General features: G+C 44.4%; 1 protein-coding gene across 1 annotated transcript in view; it reads left to right on the top strand.

Moving 5' to 3' along the window:
- Nucleotides 1-25121, top strand: part of AGBL1 (AGBL carboxypeptidase 1) — a 657523-nt gene that overhangs the window by 95690 nt on the left and 536712 nt on the right. The window contains exons 13-15 of the mRNA XM_044232424.1: nt 2534-2682; nt 4206-4293; nt 12457-12601. Of these exons, the coding sequence (XP_044088359.1) occupies nt 2534-2682; nt 4206-4293; nt 12457-12601 (382 nt within the window). The remainder of the gene's footprint in view (nt 1-2533; nt 2683-4205; nt 4294-12456; nt 12602-25121) is intronic.

Below are 25121 nucleotides of genomic sequence, written 5' to 3' on the forward strand. Positions count from 1 at the left end.
CCTTTGAAAACAGTCCTGGCTGGAGTGTTTATACCAGGGATACTGGCAAACAGGGCCCAGAAAGGTTTTCCGCTCAGTCTGTTGCTGGACGTCTGCGGGATCACCACTAGGGGGCTCACTGGCTGATGTCCCTGCCCGGAGGCCACTAGAGGTGAAGGTTAGGAATACACCTGTGTTCCAGATAACGGCTCCATCCGTGGGTGTGGGAGTCCTTTGACTGGGATGTTGGTACCTACGTTGATGCCGGGGCTTGTTCTGTTCACACAGCAGGGTACGTGGGGTCCCCTGGCCCTGTATGTTTTCACGTCCGTTGCTCCCATAGCTGTGGACGTAGGTGGCAGGAACGTTGGGCTACCCGTGGAGAGGAGTGTTGATCTTCGTTCAAGGGCATGTGTAGTGCCATGGCTCTCTGCCACGATCTCTCAGTCAGCTCCTATCACTAGACCAGTGTTTCCCAGGCGAGGGGGGTCTAGGGCTGTACAAACTACACAGGGAGAGAGGACACACAGCAAAAGCTTCCGGCGCAGAAGAGATGAGTATGGTATCGTTCTTCCCTTGATACCAGTGTGAACTCTGTTGTATGCCAGAAGTCAGGATTTGTCTCCATCTTCTATGGGTGAACTCCCGGAGACAGCAGTCCGGGACAGTTAATGTCGTGGGGGGTCACAGACTCGGGAATCAGAATGCCGGGGCCACCTCACCCCTGTCCACCAGGAGACTTCAAGCAATTCCCTGACTCTACTCCCTGCCTTTTCTTCCTCAGCCAGAAAATGGGGACAGTGATGGCACCCACATCATAGGGATTTTTTTTTTTTTTAATGTGAGTTAGCTAAAAATACGTCACACTCTCCGAATAGTGCCCGGCACTCAGTCAGCATGAGCTTGTCCTCGGCTGCATATTGGCCATACACAGCACAGAAATTCTGCTAGATCAGCCTGTTTTGTAGCTATCTGAGGAGTCATCTTCAAAATTCTTCTTTTTTGGGGGGGGAGGGCAGGTGAGCAGGGATCCTTTTCTGTTAGTTTGTTTGTACATGAACTATTTCAGGGAAACCCAGCGTATTAACCAAATACAGGTTGAGCTACGCGGGCTGAAGAGAGAAAGGCAGTTCTGTTAACATCCTTCTTAGCCTTCTTCTCTTTCTCTTGCCAGCTCAGCTTCTACGTCTTGTGGTAGTGCCTGCTTACATTACTCCGTTTCTCTCTATATCATGCTTAAGGGATCTGGGAGAGAACACCTAGGCCAGAGTCTCCCGGGTTTAGGGGACAGTGGTCAGTCCATGATGTGTCTGCCCTGCTGGCCTTGCTCTGGTCTCTCTTCAGAGATCTGCCTTTGCCAGAGCGTAGAACCGTAAACCAGTTAGTTATGGTCTGGGTGATGGAGTCAGAGGACGGAAAACAAACCTACGTATAGGCAAGTTTTGATGATTAGTTTTTGGAGAGGATGGTGGGCATAGCAGACCATTGGAGGGCTGTAGTCTTGTGGATTTGTTCGTATGAGTGTTGCTTCCTGGATTTTGCTTCATTTGTCGTATGTTGGGCTCGATGGTTCTCGGGAGATGCTTAGAGGGACGGTGTGAGCAGTGGGTCTCCATCGGGGAGCTCTGCTCTGCTCTGATATGCCTTCTGCAAAGCTCCCCCCTTCCAGAAACCTCACTGTACCACTTCTCAGGGGTCCAGAGTGGCAGAGTGTGAGTGGATTGGGGCAAATACCTTACCCTTTCTAGAGGAGCAGCTCAGAGAACACAGCACGGGGATGGAGCAAGCAATCATATTTTTGAACGAAGTCAAAACTGCATTGTTAATTTTGTTGCTACAGCTCAAAAAATGATTAGCTTTGCAGATAGTAACTGAGAGGGGGCATGCAGGAGTCTCCTGGGGCACTAGAACTGTTCTATATCTTGATCTGGGTAATTGCCAAACAGGAGTGTCCAGAAGAATTTATTGAAAGTCATTGAGTTGTGCACTTAAATTTTGTGCACTTTATTGCATGTAAGTTAAATCAATTAAAAAGGGACACAATGCCCACAAAACTCCTGCGCTGCTAGCCTAATTCATGTTTGCTGCTTTGCTGGGGGCTTACCTGTATGATACCACTTAATCTTTTCAAACAGCGCTGCAGGTTTAGGCACTAGTTCCATTTTCCATACGAGGAGACCCAGCCTCAAAAGTAAGGTGCAGCATCAAATAGGAATGACCTACACAACCAGATGTGATTGAATGTTCTCTGGGATAGAGCACAGTTGCATTTTTCCTGCTAGAGAGTTTCATTATTCATTTATTAAATCCCAGTTTAATTAAAAGATACGCTGTGATTGTGTAACTGATTCTCCTAATACCAAGAACCTGCTCCCCTCTCCTCCTATCTCTGCAGCCCCCAGTTTGGTGAGATGAGCTCAGTCACTGTAACTTACCAACCCGCTGAGGTCCCAGGTCTTAGATCTGTCCTCTGGAAACTGATGTGTGTGACCTCTCAGTGTTTGGTGTTTCCTTAAAGACTCGTAGCCCTCCAGCCTTGCTTCTGACTTCGCAGGTGGGAGTACGACTTGCTGGTCAACACCGATGTCAACAGCAGCCAGCACCAGCAGTGGTTCTACTTCCGGGTGAGCGGCACGAGGGCGGCCGTCCCTTACCGCTTCAACATCATCAACTGTGAGAAGCCCAACAGCCAGTTTAATTACGGTATGAGATCTTGGGCTAATGCCCTAAATCTTCTAGACCTTCCAGAAGGTCTAGAAGCTAGACCTTCTGGCTTACACCAGGAATGGCACCCCTCTGTGATTGATTGGCTTACTACTGGAAGCCCTTTTTGGGTTCCCAAAGAGTTTGATGTTGGGCAGAATGTTTCTTGTCACCATGTGTGGCAAGATGGTGGCCAACCTGTGGCAGACTGCCACCAGGGAAGGCAAGCCGGAAGTCCTCACTCTGCCATGGAATGTGAACACCATGCCTGCCATTCCACTGCTTCCTGACTGCCTTGCCCCCACCTTGAACTTTTGGAGGTCCATGAGAACCTCTCATTTATTCCTTCTCTTCATCCCCTAAATCCCACAGCAGCAAATATATTGGCCTGTTTGTCCGAGAAAGGAAAACAGCACGAGCCAGTCGGATGACACTGATTTGCACTCTCAGAAAATAACTTCTCAGGAAGTTCAAATTCTCCTGGATACTTCTCGGCCAATTTTGCGGGAGAAATTCCAGGGACAAAGTGACTGGCAGCCCACATTTACTTTGAGTGTTTCCAGGAATGGGAAATTCTACATTGCGTACGATTCAGCAAATTACTGCTGGATCGTTTACTAATTCATTGAGTGGCTTTGAGTAAGGAACGAATATTCTGGTATCTCTAGGTCTCTATTTTGTAGTGACTAAATAGATTCTTCCTGGTGTAGAAAGAAAAAGTATGAACCCTGAGTCTTGTATTTGCTCCTTGTGGCTGCTGTAACAAATTGTCAGAAACTTGGTGACTTAAACAAGACAGATTTACTCTCTTACAATTCTAGTGTCTACAAGTCCAAAATCAGTTTCACTGGGCTACAGTGAAGGTGCCTTAAAGGCCATGCCCACTGGAGCATCTGTGGGGTTTTCTCTTTGTTTGGTATTTTTTTCCCAGTGTTTAGAGTTAATGCTCCTTGGATCCCTTGGCTTGTGGCCCCTTCCTCCATCTTCAAAGCTAGCTGTGAAGCATCTCCCAGTCTCCTTCTGCCCCAGTCACATTGCTTCTCCTGTGCAGTCAAACTTCCCTCTGCCGCCCTCCCAAAAGGACATAAGGGATTGCATTTAGGGTCCACCAGGATAATCTCTCCATCTCAGAATCCTTAATTTAATTACATCTATTAAATCCCTTTTGCCATATAAGGCACCAGTCACAGGTTCTAGGGGTTAGGACCCGGATATCTCGGAGGGCTGTGATTCAGCCCATCACAGCTCTCTTTCCATTTTCTCTTTCCTCAGCGATTAATACTTTATTTTATTTTGTTTTATTTATTTATTTATTTATTTAAAATGTGGGGTGTAGGGGCAGAGAGAGAGGGAGAGGGAAAGAGACAATCTTAGGCAGGCTCCACGCTGGGCTTGGAGCCTGACACTTGATCTCATGACCCCGAGATTATGACCTGAGCTGAAATCAAGAGTCTGGGTGCTTAGCTGCCCGAGCCCCCCAGGTGCCCCTCCCTGGCGATTAATCCTGCCTTTGTTCTGTGCAGGGATGCAGCCGACTGTCTATTCTGTGAAGGAGGCTCTTCTGGGCAGACCCACCTGGATACGGATGGGCTATGAAATCTGTTATTACAAGTAAGTTAGAGCGTTGCTAGCTTCCTTTGGTCCGCTCTTTCATTCTTTCTCAATTTCCTGCTCTTCTCTGTTGACTGGAGAAACCTCAGCCCTCTTTCCATGTCCCAGTGGTGTGTGCCCTGCCCTTCAGAAGCACAAGTACGTTACATGGCGCCCACCATGGAGCCCAAGAAGAGAAGTCACCTGTCCTCACTTCGACACACTGAAACCCTTAGGCCCTGTTGTTGGATGTCAGGACTTGTGTGGACGCAGCCTGTGACTAGCTGGTCAAGCCTTCATTCTTGACTTCTTTCAGTGCAGTCCAGTGAACAAAAAATTCTGAGACGTTCTGGCCTACCCTTCTTCATCCAGTGCTTCAGTTTTCCAAAGTAGGTGGGAGCGGACTTGTGACAGGTGCACGGAAGTGACTGTTCCTCCACAGCGAGGTGACTTTTTGGGAAAAAAAAAAAAAGAGGGAGCATTTCTGGACTTCATCTTCATCCCTTGATCAGCAGCCAGTTTCATCAACTTATTCTGTAAAGTTGTGAGGGAAATCTAAATTATCCATATCTTTTGATGAAAGAAGTGGATTCCCAACCCGTCAATTGCCCATTTGTGCATTTTCTCTTGGTGGAAAATAAAATACAAATTCATACGGAAGAAAAGGGACAGGAACTGTGAGGATGGGCAGGAAATATGTAATTAATTATTAGCGCGTTGCTGGTTTCTTATAAAAACTGATAGGCTAGCACTTGTTTTATTGGATAAAGCAAGTTGTATCTCTTTCTGATATTACAAGAGGGCCGTGAGAAAAGTATTATCAGACATTCTAAAGTTTAGGATTGTTATTAATTTCAAAAAGAAAGGGGATATGTACTCCATGCCTTTTGGCTGTCGAGCCTGAGGACAGGAACACTGATAGAGCAACACAGTTCCTGACCTTGCCTATCCGTCAGACACAAAGGCAAAAATCACCATAGAGATAAGTACTGTCTACAGAACACAGAGCTGGGCTTTCTTACGGTTTGTAATAAAAGAGTTGACAGTCTTCAGTCCTTGATGTATTAGGATATGGACCTGGGCGGTATTTTCATTATACTCTTTAGAACGATAGCAAAATATTACGATTTTGTTGGTTTTCCATTCACCTATATATGGCAATTTCTCTCCGCCCTCCATATCTAGAAACTGTCAGGATCTTTTCATGTTCCAAAGAGATTTAGATTAAAACCCATCCAAAGTGGTAGAAGCCAACAATTGCAGGGAAAAACAGCGAAAGTCTGAATTTTGAATCTTGGGGTGTCCTGTGAAAATAGTAACCCTGAATAAACGTGAAGGACCAAGCTGGCTTCCGGCTTGGATCTGGAGCTTAGTAAGAGATGGGACAAGCATGACATTCAGTATTTTCTCCCAGGGGAGTAGAACTCTCCCTGGAGGCTGTTCCTCTGGGAGGTGGGGAGCAAGGAGCAGGCTTGAGGGGACTAAGCCTCTGCCAAAAAGAGAAGGAGGAAAGAAGCCTCACTTCCAAAAGCATAGCCTTGGCCTCAGGAAAGCCAAAGTTAACGTTAATAGCTGTTAGATTCATTAGCAAGACAATTGTTATGTGATTAAAGAGCAACAGAGGGGTAACATGAAAACCATGAATGTGTAATGTAATTCATTTTTCATATTGCAGTCATGAATACAACAGAGATGAATGGATAAGATTGCTACATTGTAGCGTAGTTTGTTTTACAATAATTCACCACATGATGTTAACATATTTCTAATAACGTGATTTAACCACAGGGTAGATGTGTGTGTCTCTATTCAACCACAGCTCCCTACTGTCCAATGCCTTAGATTGGAGAACATATTTCTCCCTTTTTACCCATCACAATCTTTGAGCTGATTTGCTCTAGAAGATCTGTTTGCTTTACCCCTGCCTTTGTTCTCTCCAGTGTATTAATTTGAGAGAAGTTTATATCCTATTTCTCTGTCTCCAGCACATCATCAGAAGCTTGGAAGTTCTATTTCTATTGTGCTGTTAAGTTCCCAGATTTAGTGCCACGTTCTAAAGGGGGCGCCAGGGTGCTCATTGGGCCTCAGTACATATAGGGAACCACAAATGAGAAAAGGACAGAGGGATGGGATATTCATTTCCTTCAGAAAGAGACAGCAGTGGTGATTAGTTAAGGATGTGGGCTGACAGCTTTGTGGGCCTCATCGTCCTCAGTTAGAGAGTGGTCTCCTGCCTGGTTTGATAAGATAGAGTCATGCGTGTCCTTCTAATACAGATTTGTTTATAAGTAACTTTAATCAGTTACATATGTATTATTCTACTAATATGTGCATCAGAAGACATGCAAAGAGTTAAAATTATAAGTGCTCAGAAAAAGATGGAACAATGAAAAATTACAAGTGTCTACCCAGTTGTTACATCTTTATTCTATTGATAACCAGGGCATACCGTATGCTTGGGGGTTCCCATGAAAAATACAGTTGTCAGTAGCCTTTTGCGTAGTTTTGAAAGATCTCATTAGCCAGATCGACTTTGCCAGAATCTTTGAGAACTAGTGGGAAGAGTAGAAAATAGGCCATGTCCATTCTTCCATTTTTGAGGGGTCCTTAGTGCTTAACATTTAATGTTACCATCAATCTGGCCTCCAACCAGAATAAACAACAACAAAACAACTAACGGTCTATATTGTGAGGTTTAGTTTAATTTAGGAAAATAGTCAGTCTGTCAGTCCACTAAAGTAGGCTTTTGCAGACCACCTTGCCAGAAGTTAAAAGCAAAAGATTGAGGCAGGTGCAGAGCTCTTCCCGTCCAGCAATCGATACTCAGCTTCCTGACGCATGAAAACCAGAGACGTATAATGTAATGTGTTGTTCGTATTCCGGCTCTGGAACCCAGCAGAGAAGAACAGATAAGATCGCTCTTACTCTAGTTTGCTATATAATTAGGCATCACATCAGGTTGACTTGGACGGCATAAGGACAGCAGTGTCAACCCCCCCATTAAACCTACAGGCAGCTGAATTTCCTCCTTAGTGCCTAGATCATACTCAGTTTGAGGAAAAATTCTAATATTTTCTCCTGTGCGCAGTTGACCATCTTGCCCGTCCCCCAGAATCCTCTCTCCTTCTCTGTCCCCTCCCCCCCACCCACTTTGCAGATGGGTAGGCCAGAAAGTAAAAGGGATCCTCAGGAGGGAAGGACCTAAATGAGCTGACTCCTTTATCCATGCCTCTCGTGAAAGTAAGCAAGGACACTTTCAGTTTCTGCTTTATTTACTTCCCCGTGCCTGCTTCTCCCTGCAACATACACAGCCTCACACCTTTCCGAATCCTTTCCCAGCTCCGGTCTAAAGTAATCTGGCTGCCGAAGGGCAGAGGGAGGGAAGCTGCAGGCTCAGAGCGGCCATGTAATACACAACGGCTGATCTCTTCTGACATTTATCTCCGCTCGCGAGAGGAGATGGAACAGCTCACTCATGAAGATGAATGTCGGACACGAGGGTCTGCCGGCATGCATCCTTCCGAGGGATCTCGGGGGGAGGTTTGGCGTTGTGTGGAGTGTGAGTAACGCTGCCGACACGGGGGAAGCCCGGTGGCCTGGCTGCTCTGCTTTATTAGACCCTGTTAAGTGAAATGATGCGCCCTCGTTAAACAGAGCCGGGTCATTGTAAGATTATCTACTTCACTTTCTCTCTTGGCGTTCGCTTATTTCATGCACCCGGAGGGGGGGGAAATGCGTTCCCAGCATATTTTTAAGTGCAAATGGAAATAGATTGAGTTCATAACTATGCATTTGTGTACTTTGCTCCTTGCTTCATTGAAGGCTTTATGATTATAAAAGTGTAGATTGGTCCTAAGACAAATAGTTCAGGGAGTGGAAAAGCAAAGGGGGAGCCTTTTAATGGGAAGTGCTGGCTCTATCTGACCCTGCGTCATCTTTGACCCAACATGACCTATCTAGGGTCCAGCAATTCTGAGCAAACCCTTGATTTTCACCAGGCTCCTTCTCCATCTCAAAGAGCAGATCAAGGGGAGAAGGTTCTTGGAATCAGGCTTCCGCCACGTCTCATCATTGTGTGACTGTGGGAAGATTACCCCAGCCTCAATGTCCTGATTCCTTATCTGTAAAATGGAGACAATAATGGGATGAGGAAAAGCAGGTGGAAAGTTGAGCACAGTGTCTGGGGCACAGTAGGTGTTCAGTGAATGTCAGCAGTCATCGGTAGCTGGTAGAAACTTCTCAGTGGCACCAGGGACATAAAGAGTCAGTGAAATGTTTCATTTTCATGAGTTCTCATCTGTTCTGAGTTATATTCATTCTGTTACTTTAGACTTTAAGCTTATAAGCAGCCCCGACTTGTGAAGGCCAGAACTTCACATTCTTACTTGCTCAATTGGGCCCAAAGACTTCTTTTCGTCTTACCCATTTCCAAGAGATATAATAAAAGAGATCTTGGTCTTGGGGCCCACTCGTGGGGTTGACACCCCACTTGTTATGCTTTCTGTGTGGAGTTGCTCGAGATGCTTCACGTCCATAACCCTTGATTTCCCCATCTGTGGAGTGTTCATTAACGCTTTACCTTAAAAAGATACCGGTAGGATTAGAGGTTGGAATATTGTAGGTGTTCTAGTTACTACTCCTGGAGTCCATTTGTTCTATAGACTATAACTGGACAGGTGCTAAGTCCAGCTCCCGTGTGGAGCATGAAAATACACAAGCAAAGAAGCAGAATAGCCATCATAAAGGGTTAGTCATGAGGGAGAGACAGAGTGTGGTAAGAACTGTGGAAAAGAGCAGGTATCCGGGAAAGCTTCCAGGAAGAGGAAACCCTCGGGTTGAGACTTGAAGGCAGAAGGAGTTGTCTGAATGAGGTAGAAGGAAAGGGTTGTCTGTGTAAAGAAAGAACATGGGACCCCCTGGAAATAGAAAGGATGAATGTTAACTTCCTTTCAAATATCCATCAGGATGTTCACATCACAGTTGGGGAAACAAAAGTCACTTGACCGTGCACAAACGAAATTGTTGCAAGAGAAGGTTTCACTTTAGAGTTTTACTGAACATTTCACTTTGAAGAAGGTGATCTTGGGGGACCTTCCAGGTCCCCGAAGAGGAGAGTTTTTGCTACTGGTAGAGCCATCTGGATTCTCCTGCTCTCCATGCACGGCCGCCAGGAGACTCCGGTGGGAAAACCTGACATTTGCTTTCGCCTCTGCTAGAGTTTCGATCCCAGACTAGGGTGGTCATGGAATCTCCTTCAGCAGAACCTCATCCTAAATGAGGGGATACACATTTTTAAATCCCAGCATTCTGCAGTCATCGTGGGGAGGGCTGGCTTACCGGTGAGGAGCATGTATGTATGTGTGTATGTATGTATTTATGTATTTATTGATTTAAAAGATTTTGTTTACTTTTGCGAGAGAGAGAGAGAGAGAGCAAGCATGAGTGGGGCGGGGGGAGAAGCAGACTTTCCAGGGAGCAGGGAGCCTGCTGTGGGACTTAGTTCCGGGACCCTGGGATCATGACCTGAGCCCAAGGCAGACGCTTAGGGGACTGAGCCACCCAGGCGCCCCAGTGAGGAGCTTCTAGTCTTGCCCACAAGATTCTTGCCCACCAAGCTTTAGAGAGAGAGAGAGAGAGAGAGAGAGAGTGTTTGTGTGTGTGTGTGTGTGTGTGTGTGTGTGTTGGGACCGTGATAAGGTGGATTTCATACAACCAAAATGGCTGTTCGAATTCCTTATACTTCCCTTAAATCATGGGAATGTAGGTCCACAGAAGTTCAAAAATGAAGAATCCTTTTATTTTATTTCTCTTTCTGTTTCACAGTAGCTCTTCCCTCCCTGGAGTGCAGGTTTGCTTTGAATGGTGGAAAGAGCCTAGGGGTGGGGATTTCACATCCTTGCTTTCTCTTCCTTTCATGCTCACTCTGATGGCTCGTGGGGTGAGGCTGAGTTTGCCTACAGCCAATGTCCCTGTGGTGTGACTTCGGTGTATCTAAGGGTAGAGTGCGAAGTAGACCAGGAAGTAGACCAGGAAGCAGAGCAGGAAGTAGACCAGGAAGCATGCCTTGTGTCGAAGGAGACCACCCCCAGGGAAATCTTCTATACCCAAGCAAGAAGCAGGCTCTGTGTCCACTCTTCATGGGTGAAGAACTTGGGGTTGGAGAGGCACTAGGTGTTCTGTTTCCACCTGTGTTTACCTGCATGAATATGCTATATGGGGTGTGCGCACACGTGTGTTCTCACGTGCGTGTGCTAATAGGTGATGTGCTTTTCCACATTTTGGTCGGCGGCCAACATCTTGATCATTTGACTGGCTCGTTTCCTATCCCGTGGTCGGCAGCGTAGAGAGGCGTGATTGACCAGTTCCTGTCATTCAGGTAGGTGTCCGCTGGGTGAGCATTTGCAGGGGACCCTTTTATGGGTGGAATCGGAGAGAAAAGGTAGAGCATATGTGCCGGGCACGCTTTCTGAGCTGCCATCTGCTTCTTGACATACTTTCTAATAACCAGAGCCTGAGCTCAGAAGGAAGTCCAGAACTTTGGGGAAATGTGGAGAAAGGAGACCCAATTAGGTATCAAGATCCAGATGGCACCATGGTGGAAGTTGCTGGCGCTGGAGTCATAAAGGAAATGGGTCCTCTTCATGTGATCCAAACAGTGACCGGGAGGGTCACTTGGGGCGTGCATTGTTAGGGGGTGTCCTTCTCTCCCAAAATGAGCAGGGCCCCAGGGTGCTGTGTTGGCAGAAGCTGAGGCAAGAGAAATGTGTCAGGCCATCGTCTTTGGGACAGCCACTCTAGTTGTATCAGTATCGAAAACCCACAAAACTGTAAGAAACAAGACAGTATGTTTTCTGTCTCTTCCTTTATTGCTTGCCTGATTTTGTTTGTTTGTTTGTTTGGTTTTTGTTTTGGTGGGGGAGGGGTTCATAGTGGCCCATAGGTAGCAAAAAGGCAGGAAAAAGGGCAGAAAAAAAATTTTTTTTTCCATTTTGCAAGAACAGAAATTCATTACCTGCTATTTTTTCCCTCTCCCTACCCTTTGCCCCAATAAAACCCCAAAGCACTACGGACAAGTAAGCGAATACTGTGAATGTTCAAAGGTGGAATTAATCTTTGGGTGTCCGGGCGTATTTTGCATCATAAAGCAGTCTTGATGATAACATTTCTCAGGGAAGCCCGCACAGCTGCCTCTTCATCAACAGGCAAGGCGCGGGCATAACCGGCAGCGTGTGGGGAAAATATTGCTCGGAATGTACTTCTGGGTGCAATTTACTTGGATACTGTTCTCTGAAGTATCAAAATTGGTTCTTCATCTTTGACAAAGGAAAATGCGTACTCTGAAGCTCTGAGACGCTGAACCACATTTAGGGTGACAAATGTATTCCTTTGGGAAGCAAGTATTGTACAGTGGAATGAACAAAGCCTTCCTAGACAGACAGATCTGGGTTCGAGTCCCATCCCAACCACGTTCGAGTCTTGCAACCTTTGACAAATTAATTTTCCTTAGCTTTTGTCTCTTCATGCACACGATGTGTTGTTGCAGTGATAACATAAGGTGACGTGGGTTAAGTGTCGTGTTGGAACTCAGTAGGTAGTAGTCATGACTGTTAACAAAACCACTTGGCTGGCAGAAGGGAAAGAAAGAGCTGAACTTGGGGCGGGGGTAAGGCAGGGGCTGGGGGAACCCACATTTGGGTAATAAAGTATATCTCTGCCATTGCGTCTTGAGATGCCCAGAATTATGCACATACCTGTCTGTTTTCTTGCTCCGTGACTCTGTAGCAGGGAAAGGCTCATGGTATGTGGGCCACAAGTAGGAGACAGATTAGACCTGGGGTGCCCCAGTGGCTCAGTCAGTTAAGTCTGACTCTTGATTTTGGTTTAGGTCTTGATCTCAGGGTTATGGGATCGAGCCCCGTGTCAGGCTCTGTGCTGACTGTGGAGCCTCCTTGAGATTCTCTCTCCCCTTCTCCCTCTGCCCCTCCACCCCTGCGTGAGTGTGCTCTCCCTCTCCCTAAAAAGAGAGAGAGACAGGTGGACCTGCCTACACGTTGCTGGTTTGGCTCATGACCTGTCAGTTTCCCCCTTTTCTAAACTTCACCCAAATAGATTTTCGAGTGAGGAACATTTGTCACTATATATCAGGGCAGGTTTATGGCCTCTGCCTTCTCCTTTGTCTTTCAGGAATCATTATCGCCAGCGCACAGCTGCCACGGGAGGAGCATCTGAGAAGTGTTTTTACACCCTCACCTTTGTGGTCACCTTCCCGCACAATGAGGACGCCTGCTACCTGGCCTACCACTATCCCTACACCTACACAGCCCTCCTGGTAATGTGCCCTCGGCAGCATCACCCCACATGGGCTGAAGGGGCTCTTTGGGGTTTCCCTGAAAATATTCAGTTAGGAGGCCCTGGCATCCTGGTGGGGAACGATAGTTGCCTTCCTAAGGGAGCCAGGCTTTGCTGTCACTGATCTGGTGACTTTCCGTGGGGTCCAGCTTCTTCTGTGGGCCGACCGGGAGGCTGGGGTCATGACAGGGATGTTCTGAGGCCCGCAGGAGCACCAAGGGCTCTGCATTGGCAGGTCGAGTATACGAGGAGCTGGGCCCGTGTTGTAGGGGCTCTGTCTTTAAGAAACCCTCAAGTTGAAACATGAAGTCATGAGATTGGAGTGAGATGATCTAGTCGAAATGGGGGTTAAAAAAAAAAAGGAAAAAAAGAAATGGGGGTAAAAACCATAAGGTCAGCCGAGAGGCAGATTTGCAGCCCATCGCCCCACTGAGAGGAGTGAAGCAGAAGGTAAAGACGAGGAGACGAAGCTGGAGGAAAGCACCTGAGCCCGTGAGCAAGCAGCCCCTTCAGCTTTTCTTGGTCGTGGTTCCCATGGCCTTGGACGGGGCGTGCTAGAAGAATCCATGGTATGCAGGAGGTGTGGAAGAAGCCAGCACAGAGTCACTGCAGATGAGGGCCTCATTCTGGCTACAAGAGGGGTGGAGTTCAAACTGATGTTAGCAGTCCTGGGTTGGGTCTGTCCGACCCGGCAGAAGCCTCACTGGACAGATCTGAGAAAACCGCTTAAACTGTGCGGTTGCCTGTCATTGGGAAAAGTTGGCCAACGATCCCCCGCTTCCCCCGCTGAGCTATTTCATGGCTACCCCGAGGATTAATGAGCTAGAAGTATCTTCAGTAAAGCACTCTCATCCTCTGTGTTAATGCAGAATGTTATTAGCATATTTGTAGTAATGTGTGCTCTGTGTGCTCTGTGTCTGTGTGTGTGTGTGTGTGTGTGTTATCTGTCACTTAGCCTGAAGGACGAGCATTCTCATTGTAAGTCTGTGATAAGGAGTAGGAAAAGATAATAACCAAGAACGTCCCTCCTTCAAAAGGAGCGTACAGGTATACATGAATGTTTTCCTCCATCGAGAAGGCCTGTCTGACACCACTTGGCTAACTGCTTCAGGAGAGTGTCTCCGCCCTGCGCCCCGTATCGTTGTCTGGCCTAAAGAGAAGGTTTTTTTTATTGTTTTCCCAGATTGCAAAAGATACACAACTAGTATTATTTGTGTTTCACACTCAGAGATCTCAAAAAGTTAACCCAAATGTTCGTCACAGGCGATGCCGTAACAAGCTATGTTTATTATAAAACGTGCTTTTCGCCTCTGGGGACGTAGAGCCGGCGAGATTCATGGTCGTCTTCAACAGCTGCTTTTATTGTCTTACCTGAGAAGCACCATGTGTAGAAAGTCGACTGGGGAAGGGGACTCCTCTGGGTGTGTATGTTTTGCCTTTTCTGTTGGGGGAAGGATCCGGGGGTCCCGGACCCTGTTCTTTGCCCTTGTTGGAATATCTAGACACTGATGTGATTCTCAGTGGCAGTTAATATACAGCTTTAGAGCTTGAAAGGGGTTTGGGAAATCATCTGATTCACCCTTAACATTTGCAGATGCAAACAGTGAGGCCTAGACACCTTGCACCTAGCCAGTGGTCAAGCAGGGAATTGAACCCCAGCCTTTGATGGCTAGTCCTGTCCCTTTCTGCTGTTCTCTAGAAAAAGTGTAGAAGAAATTCAGCAAAGTTCTGCTCTGGGATCAAGATCAGTGTCCTTGCCTCCTCTGATGGATAGTAGCTACTGTAACAGTAGTCTACCTTTATAGGTACATGTAGTATCAAGTTATGTGATTGTATAATGTCTGATGGTTGGTTCAAGTCATCAACCCATGGTTTTTATCTGTAACACTGAGTGCCTCAAATGTGGTTCAGCAGAATCATGTTGTTCCTCAAACACAGTGCAGTTCTTACCCCCAGAAGCTCTGTCAGGTTCTTGTGAGGGGCCTGCTGTTTCAAAGTCTAAAACTTAAGGTAAGAAGCCACATGCAGTCAGGCTCTGGCTGAAAAAGTTTCAGATTTGAATCAACTTGCAGGCACCTACCTCGCATGAACCCATGAGACCATCTCATGGTACGAATGGAACCCTGTTTGGTTCTCTCACTGTTTTTATCTTATTTTCTTTTTCCTTCCCTTCCCCTACGCTCATCTATTTTGTTTCTTAAATTCCACATTTGAATGAAATCATATGGTATTTGTCCTTCTCTGACTGACTTATCTCACTAAGCATAATACCCATAATACATCATCGCAAGTGGCAAGATTGCATTCTTTTTGATGGCCAAGTAATATTCCATTGTATAGACTTAACTGTAGGAAACACACTGAGAGGGGCTGGAGGAGACGTGGGTCAGGGGATGGGGTAACTGGGTGATGGGCATTAAGGAGGGCCCTTGATAGAATGAGCCCTGGGCGCTCTTACATTTACATTTACATTAACTGAGGAATCACTAAACTCTGCCCCTGAAACTAATAGTAGGCTCTATGTGAACTAAATTGAATTTAAATAACAAATTTTTAAAAAAGAAAATGGGACCGTGTTAGGGAAACAGCACTATCCAGATGAACCACGTCCATGGTTCTCAGTGTTACGGATGAAACCATGGGGTGCTGACTTGACCCCACCATCAGAGGTTTACCACACGCACAGCTCAGTGGCCGCGTGGACCTACAGCAGTGGGCTCCAGTTGGAGGAGCTACTGTCCGTCACACCTTATGCCTCTGGGATCCACTTACCTCTTGGGCTCTTGTCAGACCACAGGGTCTGGCATTTACAATCAACAAATAGCTTGGGAACCAGTCGAGTCAGTGGGGTGGTGATTTTGTCTGGAGGGGGGCACAAGAACACAAGAAAAGAGGAGCCCCCTCCTCTCCCCGTTCCTTGGTCTCCACGAGAGGAAGAGAGATCTTGTCAGAATCGAAGCTCACTGACTTGTCCCTTAGCCCGTGGACTGGAACCTCTTCCATTGAGCAAGTGTGAGGAGAGTTAAGAAGAGACAAAGGAGAAAGTTTCTGTTTTCAGTTCTCTTAAATGAGCAGAGCAGAGTAAGAAAGACATTTGTTACTTGAAGGTGAAAAATGATATATGATCGATTTTGGGTCTTACATTTCTGGTAATGCCCGGTCTTTATTCTCTCCAGGTTTAAGACTGTAATGGACTCTAAGTCTTCTCTTCAAAATCTCTTCCTCCCATTCTGCACACAAGGAGTACGTTCCACAGTGCACAGTACCCATTTTTATGTTTGGACATGTCCTAAGGAGAGACAGTTTTCCTTCCAGCAGATGAGTGATGAATTAAATGTGAATGACACCCTGAGGGCAGAATTAACTGCATGTTACCTGGGGTTGATGCTGAGGGGATGGAGAATACATTTCTGTGTGGAGTTTACAATTTGTAAATCTCCTCTAATATGGATTATGTTTAATAATCACAGGCATTTTTGAAGTGGAGGACATGTGTATTGGATGTTTTTCAACATGAATACAATTTTGCAACTTAAAACATTTTTATTATTCTCTTATAATATGAGAATTAGCATTTGGTCCTTTCCAACTGATGTCTTCCAGATGCTTGCCAGGAACTCTGTCAGATAATTCTCCAAATTATAGTATTAAAATAAAGCAAAAATAAAGAAATATAATATTATTATAGTTAGGAAGCAAGCAAGTGGCATTCTATTTTAACCATCCATATCAAGCTGTCAGTAATTGCAACGATGGTTCAAGTGTTAGCAATTCTCATTAAAGTATTTGGATTATGTTGTGGATTGTTCCAAGGTAGCCAGTAGTGTTGGTTGAAAATGGGGCCCCAAGAGAGTTTCTGATGGACATTTTAGAGGGCAGGAAGGTAGGATCTCACTGGGCACTTAAAACAGTACAAGTTGGCAGGAGTTAAGAAAAGTGATCATAAGTAGGGTCCATATGTTGGCAGAGCTTAAGGCTTTGAAAGTTGGAGCAGGATTTTTCAGTGGACATATATACGTATGGTGGCAGGCGTTCCCGCTATTATCTTTAGAGACGAAATGGAGTATAGTGTAGGGAAAGAGAGAATGGGAGAAGGAAAGAAAAGAGAAAATTAGAACGTCATTTGCACAGTCTTTTAGAAGAGCTCAGCATATAAGAGCAATTACCCCACGGGTTGTTATGAAGGGTAAATGACTTGCTACGTGGAAAGCGTTGGCCAAGCATGTGCGTGTACTGAGCGATATTAGATGGTAGGCATTAGAGCATTTATTCTCTTTTTTATAATGATGTGTAATCATTTTCTCCATCAGGCTGATGGGGAGATACCCATTCTCTAACTCACAATAAAATTAAAATTCTGTAAAAAAAAAAAAACAAAAACAAAAAAGAAATATAGGACCACAAGGAAATAAATACAAAGGCTACTGATGGCTGTCTTAGGGATGTTGATTAAAATAATTTTTAAACTCTCTTTTCTAAATCATCAGTGATATGACTTCATTTATTTTTAATGGAAAAAGAACATTAACATCATCTTTTCTTTCCAGTTGGCAAATCTGTGACCAGACACTTCTTAAATTAAGTCTGTTTAATGTAGGGAGAGAGGTACTGGCCGACGGGTGGTCCGAGAAAGCCCGTTAGAGCCCCGGGCGGCACGCTCTGTGGCTTCTGTTTAGCTTACCTGGGTCATTTGTTCTTACCTTGTGATGAGACACCTTCCAGTCTCCAACAAGTACATTTAAGTGACAACTGAGGACTAGTCTGTATACGGATAAAATTGGCTGTCTCCTTAGGAGTGAACTTTCTTCTGCGTTAAGGGAACAGAGAGCAGAGTAGTTTAAGGGCTACCAATGAAAAATGAGTGATTTTTGAGTGCAGGTGCTTCTCATTTTATCAGTAGCCGTTGGTGGGGGTAACCTGCTGTGGTCAAGTGAAACCTTTTCTGGAAGTTTTAAGAGAGCAGCTGTTAGGGGAGAAGGGGGCAGAAGGCTCTTGTCATCCTGGATCTCTCATGGAGAGGTAGGATTTGCTCCTAAGAAGACAGTCTCTCTGGGGCTCCCATCATTGCCGTGAACTCATTCCCATTTTTGTAAAGAAACCTGCCCCTGTGGCTCCCACAGAGCCACGATTATATCTGGTTGTTGACATGGGCTTTGAGAAGCCCTGCTCCTCTCCTCATTGATCCCAGCAAACCCCAATGACACATGGCCTTGCCGGACCCGAGGTGGACCGTTCGCCTCCAAACCGTTTTCCGGAGAACGATGCAGAGCCATTTCTGTAGAAGCAAACCCCACAGAAGTTGCTGGCTGGTTTGCCTCTGGACGTCTTCCGTATGACTGGAGTCAGGATAACGCCGTAAGGATGGAGGCGTTCCATATTCGGTGGCAGGTGGAATGGGGCAGAGATTCCCTTGAGGCGTGTGGGGAGATGGTTGCGCGAAAAAGTACAGTGTACAGAAAATGAACTTCGGCTGAAAGATGATCGGCAGCTGTTGAGTTGTGATAGTGTTAATCATAAAAAATAATCATCGAAAATTTCACAGAGAATTCACGGGAGAAGAAACCTGAAACCATGCTTGCTCCCGGATTTGCTGCGAGGCGGCACGCAATGGTGATGTTCTTGTTTATTTGAGTAAAGCGGATGCACGAAGTTACGGTGTCAGTTTCCGGTGTGTGGCAGGTGGTCGGACGTCTCTGTCTGTCCTGCGGCTATGAAGGGCAGTGTTCGCAGTGATGGTTTCTCTCTCTCTCTCTCTCTTTTTTTTTTTTTTACTTTTTTCTCTCATACTCAATTGTGTTTGGTGACTTCTGTCGTAGACACACTGCACCCAAACCTGCTTCCTATATATGATTTATAAAATCTGGATGTGTTGTTATTAATTTTTAGATTTAACATCAGACACCAAAGACCTGTGGCCTGTGTATAACTTTGTGACATCACAGAAAGATGACCAGTACTTCTGTTGAGAAGCCCTCCCCTCCCCACCTTCCATCCCGTAAGGACTCTTGTAGCCATAATGAAATGATAAATGAATTAACTTTGATGGCAAAAAAAAAAAATCCCCATAGAAACAGTTCAGCAAAGACTGCATTTTCCAAAGCACATTCTGTAGCATTCCAGTATCCTGAGATCTTTAAAGAAAAAGAGTTTAGTGGTCGTATAAATTCATGAAACACTGTGGGCTAGTTTTTCTTCTAGGTTCATAGCGCCTATTGGCAAATTGAAGAATCTGAAAAGTTCTGGGCCCGTGAAAATGTTTTCATTTTCTTTAACTCACCATGTTCCCAGGGCTTTGGCTGTGAATTTCCCACGTCTCCACCTCCCTGTCCACACCCCAGCCCTTGTAACATCCTGCAGAAGATATTTGGGGAAGATTCTGCAGAAGAGAATATTGCTTTCCCAGTTTGGGAATCTGGAATCTTGAGAGTAATCCGGAAGCAGGTGCCATGAAGTCTGGATTCAGTAATAACCAATACTGGGAGCAGCTTTCACGCAGAAACTTACAAAAGCGATTAAAATAATTCGTTTATGATCTCAGAGAGTTTCATCCAAATTCACGACTGTCTTTATTCTCTTAACCAATTTTCTGGAATCCCCTTTTACTGGGATGGATGAGACATGGCTGACAGCCTGAAAGGGACATTTCCTTCCTTGTCCTGGACCATCTCTCCCAGGAGACCAGATGGCCCACTCCTTCTACCAGGACTTTAATTACACCGATTTAATTGATTTCGCCATTTCATACATGAATTTCTTCCATGAGCTGCTTTCAGGAGGACATTTTTCTGTTCTCTAATGTTTTTTTTTTTTTAATTTTTTTAAAGATTTTTTATTTATTTATTTGAGAGAGAGAGACAGTGAGACAGAGCATGAGCAAGGAGAAGGTCAGAGAGCGAAGCAGACTCCCCATGGAGCTGGGAGCCTGATGTGGGACTCGATCCCGGGACTCCAGGATCACGCCCTGAGCCAAAGGCAGTAGTCCAACCAACTGAGCCACCCAGGCATCCCTGTTCTCTAATGTTTTGATGTTTGCTCTATTTCAAACCATTTTTACATATGCCTAATTTCATTTAATTATTGTCAGGTAATGTGGTTTGTACAGCTTCTACTTTTGGGGGGGAAAATTTAGGGAATTTTTAAAAAGCCCTGTATATGATTAGTTTTTATTACAGTTCCATGGATGTTTGAGGGAAAAAATGTTCCGTGCAGAGACAAAGTTTGACATTTATCTATAAAAACAATATTGTTCAAACACTCATATCATTATTTTTGTGCAGCTGATTTATTCAACACTTCCTTAAAGAGTCTCCTATTCCTCGTACCATTTTCCCTCTTCTGCTGTTTCTGTGATATATATTTCAATCTATGTTATTTGATTCTGAAGATTTATGAGTTTTATATGTTCATCGTGAATCGTGCCCTTTATCAAAATAAGATTTTTAAATCCCATTTAAGGTACTTGGTCTTAAACATGACTTTGTCATATATTACGATTGCCAGGCCTGCTTTAATTTATATTTGCTTATCCTTTAAGTTTCAATACTTCTTTCCTGAAATATTTTAGTGGAGGCAAACAAAATAGATCATTTAGGAGTGCTTTTCATATGCATTATGTATTTTTCTTTTCTCTCAGAGTACTTCTTATATACAGTATGTGGTGGGATTTAAAAGAAATGAATCTGAAAGTTTTTGTCATTTAATAAGGCTGTTTAATCTATTTATAGTTATAACAATTTTCAGTGTTCTTTCATTATGATTTTATACTATTTTCCATGCATCTTTGCTTTTCTTTCTGTCTCCCTCCCTCCCTTCCTTTCCTTCCTCCTTCTTCCTGTCTCCCTCCTCCTTCCTGCTTTTCTTCTTCCGTTCTCCCTCCTTCTCTCTCTCTCTTTCTTATGAAACATGGGCTGACCATATTTTCTTTCACTTTTTCCCCTTAGTGCTTATAATTCTACTAGTGTTTCACTTTTTGTTCTTAAAAAACATATTTGAGCCTATATTTCTCTATCAATAATAACAGCTAACACTGAGTGTTTCCTGTATGATAGGCACTTTTCACACTTTAAATTATAGCAACCACTGAATGAGGTGGGTATTTTTATATCCCTTTGAAAGATAAGAAAACTGAGTCACAAAGAGGCTAAGAATAGAATTTACATACCTTTTCCAGCTTCCACAGCTCAAATTTGAATCAGTTTGATGCAAGAGCCTACCCTCTCAGTCATCTTGCTATACTGCCTGTTTTCAAGGACGATACACTGTCACTATGTCTGTGTAAGTTAAGAAAGTTCATATTTTGCTTTAGTTTACTCTTCCCTCGCATATCACTTTTTAAAAAAGATTTATTTGAAAGAGAGAGAGAGAGAGCAAGTGAGCACACCGTGGGGAAGGGTGGAGGGAAAGGAGAGAGAAACTTAAGAAGACTCTGTACTGACCTTGGAGCCCAATACAAACATACTGTGCCCGTGACTGTGAGATTCCAGTCAGAACAGAAACCAAGAGTTGGGTGCTTAACAGACTGTACCCAGGTGCCCCTGCACATTGCTCTTAAATTTTTTTAAATTTAAATTCAATTTAATTAACATACAGTGTATTATTAGTTTCAGTGATTCATCAGTTGGATGTAACACCCTGGGCTCATTATGTCAAGTGCTCTTTTATTTAATGCCCGTCATGCAGTTACCCCATCTCCCCACCCGCTTCCCCTCCAGCAACATTTAATTTGTTTCCTAGAGCTAAGACTTTGTTATGGGGCATCTGGGTGGCTTGTGGGTTAAAGCCTCTGCCTTCAGCTTGGGTTGTGAACCCGGGATACTGGGATGAGCCCCACATCAGGCTCTCTGCTCGGCAGGGAGCCTGCTTCCCTTCCTCTCTCTCTCTGCCTGCCTTCTCTCTGCCTGCTTATGATCTCTGTCTGTCAAATAAATAAAATCTTAAAAAAAAAAAGAGTTTGTTATGGTTTGCCTCCCTCTCTGTTTTCATCTTATTTTATTTTTCCTTCCCTTCCTCTGCGTTCATCTATTTTATTTCTTAAATGCCACATATGAGTCAAATCGTATGGTATTTGTCTTTCTCTGACTGACTGACTTTGTTTAGCATAAAACCCTCTAGTTCCATCCACATCATTGCAAATGGCAAGATTTCATTCTTTTTGATGGCTGAGTCACACACCACGTGTTCTTTATCCATTCATCTATCGACGGACATTTGGGCTCTGTTCCTGTTTGGGCTATGGTGGATGTTGCTGCTATAAACATTAGGGAGCAGCTGCCCCTTCAAATGACTACATTTGTATCCTTTGGATATACACCTAGTAGTGTAATTGCTGCATTATAGTGTAGCTGTTTTTACCTTTTTGGAGGGACCTCCATACTGTTTTCCAGAGTGGCTATACCAGTTTGCATTCCCACCAAGGGCGTAAGAAAGTTCCCCTTTCTCCGCATTCTCACCAACATCTGTTTTTTCCTTAGTTGTTAATTTTAACCATTCTGACGGGTGACTGCCCATCTCTTTTGAATTTCATTTTAAAACTGGATGATGATACTAAGATTTGATAATCTTTATTTTCTCCCTACCTAATTATTTTTTGTAGTGGCATTATTATATTTTGATATATTTACATTTGTACTATATTTATATTTGCACTGTGTACTTGTATTATTAGATTATATTTTGTGTATTTGTATTTTATGTTTGTATTATGTAGTAACCCTGCTTTCAGTAGTCATGTAAACTCACACCTTGTTTTGTTTTTTTTTTTAAAGATTTTATTTATTTGTCAGAGAGAGAGAGAGAGTGAGAGCGAGCACAGGTAGTCAGAGTGGCAGGCAGAGGCAGAGGGGGAAGCAGATTCTCTGCGGAGCAAGGAGCCCGATGCAGGACTCGATCCCAGGACACCGGGATCATGACCTGAGCCGAAGGCAGCTGCTTAACCAACTGAGCCACCCAGGCGTCCCAAACTCACACCTTGTTTAACTGGGCTGTCTTATTATATTGTATTTTAGCTTGATTTGGGGGCAGACCAAGTATGTCTTCAAGTTACTATTTTCAGTAAAGATAAGGCGATATGTTTTCTGAGCTCTTGCCCATCTGAGCATGTACGCCACATGTGGTCATGCACGAACACTTGGCTGGTTATAGGTTTACCAGATAACAGTCCTTTCTACTTTCAAACACAACGTAGTACTCTTTTTCCTTTGGCATCTGGTGTTGCAGAAGGAAGTATAACCCAAGTATGATTTTTTTGTGTGTACATATATGTACCTGTGTAGGTTTACCTACACATGAAACACACATACCTGCTTTTTAAAAATAATCTTAATTGTAGGGTGCATCCTCCCATTCTGCCCGATAAGGAGTAGGGGTGTTGATTTTAGGTAGATCGGCAAATACACAAGATGAGGCTCTAGAAGTGTGTGGTCATGAGAGATGAAGCTGACCCTCGGCCGCAGGGTTTCTGCAACTTTCATATCTAGTTAGCTTCATAGGCCTTTTGGTCATGTGTGTTTGTGTACATGTACTTAGTCACCTTGTCTTCCCAGGGGTGTGAGACTACCTCCCAGTCTCCAGCCAGGGCATCTCAGCAATATCTGGTGCTTACTACTCAATGAACAATTGTAAGAATGGAATGCAGAGGCTTGGCTGGATACATGGGCCTCAGCTGAATTCTCCTCTTGAATCTGGGATAGACCTGCTCCTTCCAATTCCATTACTTAGTATCGTGTCAAATGCTCGTCCCAGAAATATCACCAGAGCAACCTGTTCCTAAGACAGAAGTGAGTTTATCATTTACCATGGTGTGTTGGGCTGAATAACGCCCCTCCCCACCAAAGACGTTCACATCTTCATTTCTGGAACTTGTGAAGATGTTACTTTATCTGGTATAAGAGATTTTGCAGATGTGATGGAGATGGGGAGATTGTCTTCAATTATCAGGTTGGGTCCAGTGTCATCACAAGGGTCCTTAGACATGAAAGAATGAGGCAGAAGAGTCAGGGTCAGAGGAGGAGATGTGAGCATGGAAGCAGAGGTGGGAACAATGGGATTGCTGGGGTTGGAGACGGAAGAAGGCACCATGAGGTAAGGCACCTATGTGACCTCTAGACGCTGCTGAAGGCAAGGGAATGAATTACCCTCTAGAGCCTCCAGAGAGAGTATAGTTCTCCCAACATCTTGACTTTTGCCAGTAAGGCTCATTTTGGACTTTGGACCTCCAGGACCATAAGATAATTAATTTGTGTTACCTCTGCCCACTAAATTTATGGTAATTTGTTATAGTAGCAAGAGGAAACCAACATACTTGCAAGGAAGAACGTAACAGTGTCTTGGCAGCACCTCAGAAGGGGAAGGGAGAAGGGGGGCTGTTTATTATGTCTTTAAAGTCTTGTTTAAGAGAAGGTTTTTTTTTTTTTAATGTGGGGGCTTGATTAGCATTGGGTAAAGATCATTATGCAGTGGTTTAAGATTGGGGGACAAGAATCTTGAGGAGAGGGGCTGTAAGGGTCTTGGATCAACGAGTCAGTTGTTGTTTTCTGCGGAAGAGTTGATGAGGTGTTCGTGGAATGAACAGTAAATTTATCTGTGATTTTTATTTTCCCAGGCAACAGTTTCTTAGACCAGTAGTTGTGTTGAGACAGGTAACAATAGTGTCAGAAGGCTATGTGGGGGTAGATGATTTGGGATCTCACTTGCAAAGAGTATATGACTCAGCGTCAGATCTTCAGATATTCCCGAGGCTTCTAGAAAGGTTATACAGAGGCATCTGGTAATCGCCTTCCTTGGGACTTTTTGTTTCTCCTTGCAACTCAGGTATTTTAATAGAGTACAAGTAAGTCTTAGTTTACATTTACCCAAATGCTAGGATTTTTCCTTAGTTTAGAAAATTATTTTTCTTGTTTATTTGTGAATTGATTTTTTTTGTTGCAGCTGTAACAAATTATCAAAACTTAGTTGCTCAAACAATAAGCATTTGTTTTGTTTTATAGCTCTTTAGAAGTTCGACATGGGCAAAGTCAAGGTTTTGGGGCCACGTTCCTTCTGGAGGCTATTGGAGAAGAATTCATTTCCTTGCCCTTTCCAGCTTTTAGAGGACACCATGTTCCCTGGCTTTTGGCTTGTTTCCCCCATCTTCCAAGCCAGCAGTGGTGGCCTAGTCCTTCTCTTGCTGCCATCTCTGGTTCTCTGCAGATAGGACAAGTTCCCTGCTTTTCAGCACTTGTAATTAGATTGGTCCCAGCTGAATAATGTGATATAACCTCCCCATTTCAAGTAGACCTTCATCCTAAATATATATGCAAAGTCCCTTTTGCCATGGAGGGTAAACTATTTACAAGTTCAGAAGATTAGGGTGTGGATCTTTGGGGGAGCTGTTAGCTTGCCTGCCACTTCCAAAGTAAGTCCTTTTTACGCAAGCACATCGTTTACTTTTTGAGGGCACTGCTTCCCTTTTCACAACACATTTTACAAATATTTTATATATATTTTCATAGGATTCATGTTTG

Source organism: Neovison vison, chromosome 13 (assembly GCF_020171115.1).
Source record: "Neovison vison isolate M4711 chromosome 13, ASM_NN_V1, whole genome shotgun sequence".
NCBI classification, from domain to species: domain Eukaryota; kingdom Metazoa; phylum Chordata; class Mammalia; order Carnivora; family Mustelidae; genus Neogale; species Neogale vison.